Source organism: Silurus aristotelis, assembly GCF_946808225.1.
Source record: "Silurus aristotelis genome assembly, chromosome: 24".
In the NCBI taxonomy this organism is placed as follows: Eukaryota; Metazoa; Chordata; class Actinopteri; order Siluriformes; family Siluridae; genus Silurus; species Silurus aristotelis.
The window spans coordinates 12792431-12800938 of NC_139597.1; the positions used below are offsets into that span (position 1 = coordinate 12792431).

The window sequence follows — 8508 nt, forward strand, 5'->3', positions numbered from 1 at the left end:
TTCAATTACTGGATTCACAACTGAAAAACCTACAACATCATCTACACTTAGTACAACTTCAACTACAACAGGGATTACAGCAACTACAGAAATCACACCTGGAAAATCTGAAACTACAACTGCAATAATTTCAACACATCTACCTACAACTACAAGTGCACCAACCACAGCTTCAACAGAGACACTTGTAACCACCACAACAACTCCAAAAACCACAACAAATGAATTGGAAACCACAACTCCAATTATTGTAACTTCAACTTCATCAGGAACACCATTAAACACTTCAGTTACAGAATTCACAACTGAAGAAACTACAACAAAGACATCTACAATATCTACAACAGAAGTGGTTATAAAAACTGAGTCAATAGCCACCCAGACTGGTCATCATCAAGAGGTGAATACAACAGTAGCACCCACTGTTAAAACAACCTCAGAACCTACAACTTCAACAACCACAGCATCAACCACAGAACTCACAACAAAAGTATCTAAACCTACAACTACACTAACTACAGCGTCAACAGAACAACAGACACCTGTAACAACCGCAACAACTGGAAAAATCTCAACTGTACCAAAAGATTCAACTCCATTAACTAAAACAGAGACAACATTTGCCACCAAAAAATCAACCTCAGCAGAGACACCTGTAAACAAAACATCAACACCACCAACTACTGTACCTAAAACTGATTGCAAGGATCTGATAAAAAATCAAACCTGGCCAGAGGGTCATCAATGGGAAGAGGACTGTTTTAATAAAATTTGCATTAACAGTGTGATTGGGTTGAGACCTTTGGAATGTCCAACTCCAGTCAAGCCTGTTTGCCCAAGAGGAATGCCACAACTGGTAAAAGATGAGCAAGGCTGTTGTGAGACCTGGCAGTGTGACTGTGAGTGCAATAGTTATTTCTACTTTTACAGTTATATTAGACAGCAATAACAAATACATTCCTAAAACGTTAACTTATAGGTTTGCAATATATTTTACAATATAGTGTTCAAAAGTATAATTAGTTATTTATTATAATTACATATTTAGTTCAACTGTTAAAATCTATCAACTTAAAGTAGGTTTTACAGATTCAGCAACAATTTCAATGCAAGGCATTGTCACATAAACTACAATTTTGCAAAGAACATTTGCTGCTTAAGGGGTTCTTTTATTTTACATACTTTAAAAGTACCCACTAATATTACAGTTTAAAATGATCATAATAGAAAGTATTTTTATTGATTTGTAATAGAAGGGTATCTGCAAGAGTGAAAGGGAAAGTTTAGAGGACTGTGGTAAGACCTGCTATGTTGTATGGATTAGAGACAGTGGCATTGAGTAAAAGACAGAAGGTCGAGCTGGAGGGGGCAGAGTTGAAGATGCTGAGATTTTCATTGGGAGTGATGACGATGGACAGGATTAGAAATAAGTTTATTAGAGGGACAGCGCATGTAGGACATTTTGGAGACAAAGTTAGGGAGGCTAGATTGAAATGTTTTGGACATGTGCAGAGGAGGGACACGGGGTACATCGGTAGGAGAATGCTGAGGATGGAGGAAAAAAGGAAGGTCAAGGAGAAGGTTTTGAGATGTGGTGAGGGAAGACATGCAGGTGGGTAATTTGAAAGTGTCAGATGTAAAGGACAGAGTCATGTGGAGATGGATAATCCACTGTGGCGACCCCTAATGGAAGCAGCTGAAAAAAAAGGAAGAAAGTCTTTTTATATCATGATTCTTTTCGGCAAAAATGCTACTCCAACACAAAGCTGATTTCCATATTAGGTATTGTGCTAAAAATTTCCTGTGTTTCTTAGGTCAGTGTGATGTCTTTGGAGACCCACACTACACTTCGTTTGCTGGACAGGACTATGACTTTCTGGAAAACTGCACATACATTCTGGTGGAGGAAAGGACTCCACGTCAATATCTCAGCATCATTGTTGATAATTATTACTGTGAGCCACTTAGTTCCTGTGCCAAGGGCATCATTCTGAAGTACCAAAACAACACAGTCACACTTCAAGTTCTTGAAAGTGCTGATGAAAGGCCTGTATTAGAAGTAGGTCAACAATAATGCATGGATGTGAATGTCGTTAAGCTTTGGTTTGTTTGTACATATGGAAGTCTGTATTTATGCAATGTTTATGCCATGTAAGCTTGAATTTTTTCTGTTATATTTTCAAGACTACTCTGAACCAAGTAAAAATAAAACCCCCGTATCGGAGAGATGGACTTAGGTTTGAGAGCACCGATGCAGAAGTCTACATTTTCCTCGAAGAGATCCGCTCATACATCTTTCTCAGTGTATGGAACACACTGAAAATCAATCTGGCAATGGAGCACTTCTTTAATAACACACAGGGACAGTGTGGTAAGTAATCAGCAGTTTGAATTGTTTTGTAGCTAAAATACGATCTATGTAACTTTATATAGGCCCTAGCTGCAATAACCAAATTTCAGAAATATGTTCAATAATGAAGTGTTTTTAATGATCACTAAAGATCAGTTATATTGTCATGACATTTATTTTCATGTATAGACATAAACCTAGTCATAGTTACATTGCATGTTATTATGACATTATTGTACTGGATTATTGTAAATTGAGGTTGCACATTATTATTATATACAAGTAGTTAATGTGCTGTATCTCCTCTTAATATACTGCATAATAATCTTTCAAACAAATGAAATTAATAAGTCTGTTACATCTCATAGGTTAGTTTAATTGCATGGCTTATGTATTACATCATTCTGGCTTCCTCTGATTCTTGTTTTTAGGAGTTTGCGGAAGTGCCTCATGTGTACGCAGGGATGGATCAGTTGAGAATGAGGACTGCTGTGATAAGACTGCATATGAATGGATAGTGAATGATCCATTTAAACCATACTGTCAACAGGCCCCACGGCATGTCCCATGTATCCCTGACTTACCAACTATTACTCCACGGACAGAAACACCCTGCGTGGCTCCTCTATGCGACCTCCTTAGACATGAGTAAGCTTCAGTTTATTCTTTAGCTTTAGAGTCAAAGAACATATTTGTTAAAAAGAGTTAATGGATTTTGACAAAATGCTCTACATTACAGACTTTATAATTTAAAGTTTGCAAAAATACATTAAAACTTTACAAAAACCATAAAAATACATAAAGTTGAAATTACCAAAGTTTTCCCAGAACAAGTTTACTAGATAATTCTAATGTACTGAAAATGTATTAAACATGGAACTCAGCAACTATTGTTGAAAATTCATTTAAAATGAGAATTATAGCATTTGCCAGTTTACTCTGAATGTTTTACAAGGTGCAGTGATTGACTTTATGTATATCAAAAGAAGCATAAGCCAGCAATCACCTTCACAAGTTGTTTGATGCACAGAGCAGGAAACAATAATGTTAATTTCATAGAAAATGTTTTTAGAAAATATAACTCGGTGCAACTTTAACAATAAAGTAAACTAAAAACTTAAAGTCTATCTTACCAAACAGAGAAGTTAGAAAACTCAAAGCACACGTTTTATACACCTATTTCCTAGCAATTTTAAGCAATGGTTTTCGTGTCCCTATTTCTCTTTCCAAATTGTTAAAGAAGTTTTATTAATATTTAGTTAATTCTTTTCATTAATTAATGATTACAATTAAATTACATTGGTGTGAAATTCAGACAGAACTGAACACTGTAGACAGATCAATTTTGTTAGATGATAACCTGTACAACATTTACATTCTTGCTATATAGCATTCTTTTTCCGGGTTCAGTGATATTAAAGTGTTATTAATTCATATTATGTTATATATGGTGTTTGCCTCACAGACTGTTTAGCGAATGCAGTACGTATATTAATGTGGAGAATCTGGTGAAAAGCTGCAACTTTGATTACTGTGTGGCCCACACAAATGCCACTGTGTGCTCCCTACTCGAGAATCTAGCTAATGAATGCAAAAGGATTGGATTCTGTGTAGCCTGGAGAAACCTCACAAAAGGAATTTGTGGTAAGGATGTTTTACCCAGGCATTTCCTGGGTAAATTTCATGGACATTTGGAAGTAACATGCAGAGATTGCAGATGCCCTAGTGGCTGGTTGATATAGATCTGATTTAGAATAACTCTGTCTTTTAGAGACAGGTCTAGTAACTTATCACAAAGCACTTAAATACCTGCAGTCTTTATTGCATTATCTATGTTGAAAATGTGACAATATAATTAAAATTGGGTTATATCAAATAAATGTGTAATAATAAATAATAATAATGCATCCATGCTTTTTGTCATTTAAAACAGTAAAAAAAAAAAAGATTTAGCAGTGCCAGGAAGAAATGCTTAATTTTGTCCATTCTGTTACATATTTTGAAATAATGTCCTTATTTCCAGACATTACTTGTCCTGAGAGAATGATTTTTGATGAGTGCCGGAGCACCCCAGCTGATTACTGCCGTGGCGGGTAAAGGAGATTCTTTTTAAACAGATTGATTATTTCTTTATCAATGCTTAAATTTGATGAAGCTTATTCATATCTGTGGCATGTATTTTTCATTAAATAGTGTGCGTGTTCCGGGGCCAGTTTTCGACACAGCGAGGTCTGGTTGCTTCTGCCCAGAGAACCAGCTTCTTGCTGAGACACACAAGCAGATCTGTGTATCTGAATGCACCAGTGAGTGGTCATTTTTATGTAGATCATATACAAACATCAGGATCAGGATTTGCTCATGGCCTTAGGGTCGGCATATTTCATATCCGTAAATTTACAGACACATTTCCTGTAGATAAAAAAAATCCAGCTCACATTCTGCTTGCAGAAATATAATGTGTGTTCGTGTTTACTGAGATCATAAGCGCATTCTTGACTAATTGTAAACTGACATGTCTTGTGTAAAATAAATGTGCAAAAATGCCTGGTTTGTTTTCTATTAGATTGTAAAGGCCCACTGGGAGAACCAATGCCGGTGAGATGTTACCTTTTATGCAATGTTAACAACCCATATTACCTACAAATTACTTCCATTAATTTAATCAGATTGTCAAAAAAAATTTTTTAAGGAAATTATCTCGCATCAAATCGCTGACTTTATATGTCTGTCTAAGGTTGGGGCAATATGGGAGTCGAACTGCTACATGTGCACATGCAATAACCAGACACTCACAGAAGAATGCTGGCAAAAACCTTCAGATCCAACTCCAATATGCAATTCTGGCTTTGCTCTCATCTCTGACTGCTGCAACAACCAGATTTGTGGTAATTTAGCATTTTATCTACTGTATTTAAGCCTTTTATGACATCTACTCTAATTACAGAATAGTACTGTAAACCATTTATTTCTGTTTATTAAGCTATTTGAAATGTTCAATCTAAATGAAACTAATATTATGGTCACCTACTTGTGTATGAAAGACTACTTTTTGAGTTCTGCATCCAAATATATTGGTTATATACTGTATTTAATTACTGAGGGAAATTTTAAGACGGTATTAATATTTTTGCAATTTAAAGTTAAAGCACTGTGTCTAAAATAATTACAACTTATCAAATGTCAGTATGCTCTCATTAGCATGGAATCAACACTTGTCAATAGTAAGGAAAGTCTTTTAAAATTGTTGATAATGCTATTGACTAATTAAAAAGGGAGCAGGGTCAATTACATTGTGTAATTTACATTGTGTATCTTTTACAGTTGAGAAGACTTGTGACTACAATGGAAGGATATATAAGGTTAGTTTATCTATCTATCTATCTATCTATCTATCTATCTATCTATCTATCTATCTATCTATCTATCTATCTATCTATCTATCTATCTATCTATCTATCTATCTATCTATCTATCTATCTATCTATCTATCGATCAGTCGATCAGTCGATCAGTCGATTAATCGCCGCTACATCACACATTGCCAGACTAATTTGAACATATGCCCAGGTGTTTTCTATTCCTATTGACTTATGATAAATATAAACTTAGCTTATAGCTTCTCCACTTCCTGTACACATTTGCTAAAACAGAGGGAATTTAAGATACTGTACAACACCGAACAAATGTGTAAAATGGACCTTACAGTACTACTGTCTTTTTGCCATGGACACATCAGGTGGGTGAAACATGGAGGGACCCCCAGAACACCTGTGTAACATTTCACTGTACAAGGGAAGGCACTGAAATAGAGACAAGTGTGTGTCCACAGCAGTTTTGTCCTGAGGTGAGCCTGTCCAATCTGCAACACACTTGCCATATGAAAAGCATATATTATCAATGATGTGGATTTTAAAGTTCTCTAACTTCTAAATTGTGCTTACCTAGGAACTCCGTGTTTGGGATGAGCATCATTGCTGCTACTCATGTATGTGGACTATCGTCACTATCTCTTTTTTGACCAAAATCATCATTAAATATGTTACTTTTTGTTAATGTTATAGCCAATATTTGTGCCACAAATGCAAGCACATTTATTCAACCTCTCTTTTTATGGATTTGTAAACCTTTTAGGCAACACAACATGTGGAGTCAGACTGTCCAGAATGACTGTTGAAAACTGTACTCAGGAGGTGATGGTGCCCACCTGTGAAGGCAGCTGTGCATCAAGCTCCCTGTAAGACCCACTATTTATTAAGCTATTTGTTGTCATAATTTCTTTTAGGAGCAAGTGATATTCCTAAATTAATCAGACTTTCTAAACAATATGCCAATTCTTTTTGCAATATGAAATATTTATATCGGAATATTTCTTTTTTAGTTTGGCAGAGCTATAGATGCCACCCATATTTCCCTTGCCTGCAAATGATTATTGTTAGTTACAATATTATGTACCATGTATCTAAAACTCTAAATCAAGCAAACTGAAAAAATTTGATTATTATCAATATGAAATCATTTTCTTATCAATGAATGTCTTAGGAATGTTATCAAAATAATACACATGAAATACATTAAAAAGAAGATTAATGGAATAATTAATAAAAGAAATCATCAAAAATATTTAACTATAATAATAATAATATAATAATAATAATAATAATAATAATAATAATAATAATAATAATAATAAGGGCTTATTTTTGACAGTTTTTTTTATTACTCAGTATAATTATGCCAATATTGTTTTATTTTTTAATTACCTTTTTTTTTTTTTTGGTTGTTTGCCAGAAATCAGAATTATCTGTGTTTTCCCAAGTTACCTTACGTCCATATCCAATGAGTGTGACTTTAAAGAAATTTCAGGGTTGTGTAATGTTTGCATATGCTGTCATTTTGTAGATTGGTGAGATCTGGGAATGATCTTCATTTGGACCATAATCAGTCCTGCTGCAGAGAGAAAAACTACGAGTTAAGGCAAATTTCACTGGACTGCAGTGGAGCAAAAGAGACACAATACACATACAAATACATAACCAGCTGTGAGTGCCAACGTGAAGTCTGAACCCTCAAAAGTTTTACAATGGCACTGTAATGCTAAGAAATGGGTCTGAGGTTTTAGCTAATTATATATATATATATATATATATATACACTTGAATGATTTGTTTTCTTTATATAGGATCGGGATATATAGGTTATTTTAGAAATATATATATATATATATATATATATATATATATATATATATATATACACATACACATACATATATATATATATATATATATATATATATATATATATATATATATATATATATATATATATATATATATATATATATATATATATATATATACATACTTGAATGATTTGTTTTCTTTATATAGGATCGGGTTATATAGGTTATTTTAGAAATATATATATAATATGGTGTTTTTTTCTTCAATCAGTGCCAAAAGTCAGTGAATACTTAGTGAAAGTTTAATTAAAGAATCTCAGGTTTAAATAGCAATCTAAAATAGTTAAATTGAATATCGCTGCTTCAATTCTTTTATGCTGTATCAAAGTTGAATATTTTCTTCTTGTTTATAAAGCATTCTATAAGAATTGTTGTCAAAGATAATATGTAATGCCTCTTAATTTATATGTAATTGGTAAATAAAAATATTCAATGTGGTGTTTAGTGTAGTGTATTTATATAAAATATCCAAAACCCCATTTTTTTTTTTTTTTTGAAAAATGACCACCCTAAAGTTTTACAATAGGTAATACTTATAGTATGTTACACAATGTCTGTTTCACATGGGGAGATTAGACTGGCTGGGATTGGCAATGGGCCATATATAACTAGAACTTTGGACTGGCTAAAACAAATCTGCTGTTACAAAAGCATATTGCGATAGCAGCAATTAACTTCCAGAGATGGTGGTGTAACATTGTGTCTCCCAAAAGCACTGGGTAATCTTTTTACTGGAAGAGACTCAGCCTTTTACCCAAAGAACACAATCAGAAACTATGACCCATTAATGGTTTGTTTGTTTTGTGTGTGTGAGTGTAAGAGAGAGAGAGAGAGAGAGAGAGAGAGAGAGAGAGAGAGAGATTGAGAGAGATTGAGAGAGAGAGATTGAGAGAGAGAGAGAGAGAGAGAGAGAGAG

General features: G+C 33.9%; 1 protein-coding gene across 1 annotated transcript; it reads left to right on the forward strand.

Moving 5' to 3' along the window:
* The first annotated feature begins 143 nt into the window (after nt 1–143).
* Nucleotides 144–7568, forward strand: LOC310719096 (intestinal mucin-like protein). The gene is made up of 14 exons (XM_083528445.1): nt 144–899; nt 1815–2059; nt 2185–2371; nt 2782–2998; nt 3816–3994; nt 4374–4443; nt 4544–4653; nt 4914–4945; nt 5085–5235; nt 5672–5709; nt 6087–6194; nt 6296–6335; nt 6482–6584; nt 7250–7568. Exons 1-14 carry the CDS (start codon nt 845–847, stop codon nt 7410–7412), a joined length of 1698 nt encoding a protein of 565 aa, XP_083384571.1. The 5' UTR covers nt 144–844; the 3' UTR covers nt 7413–7568.
* The last annotated feature ends 940 nt before the right edge of the window (nt 7569–8508 follow it).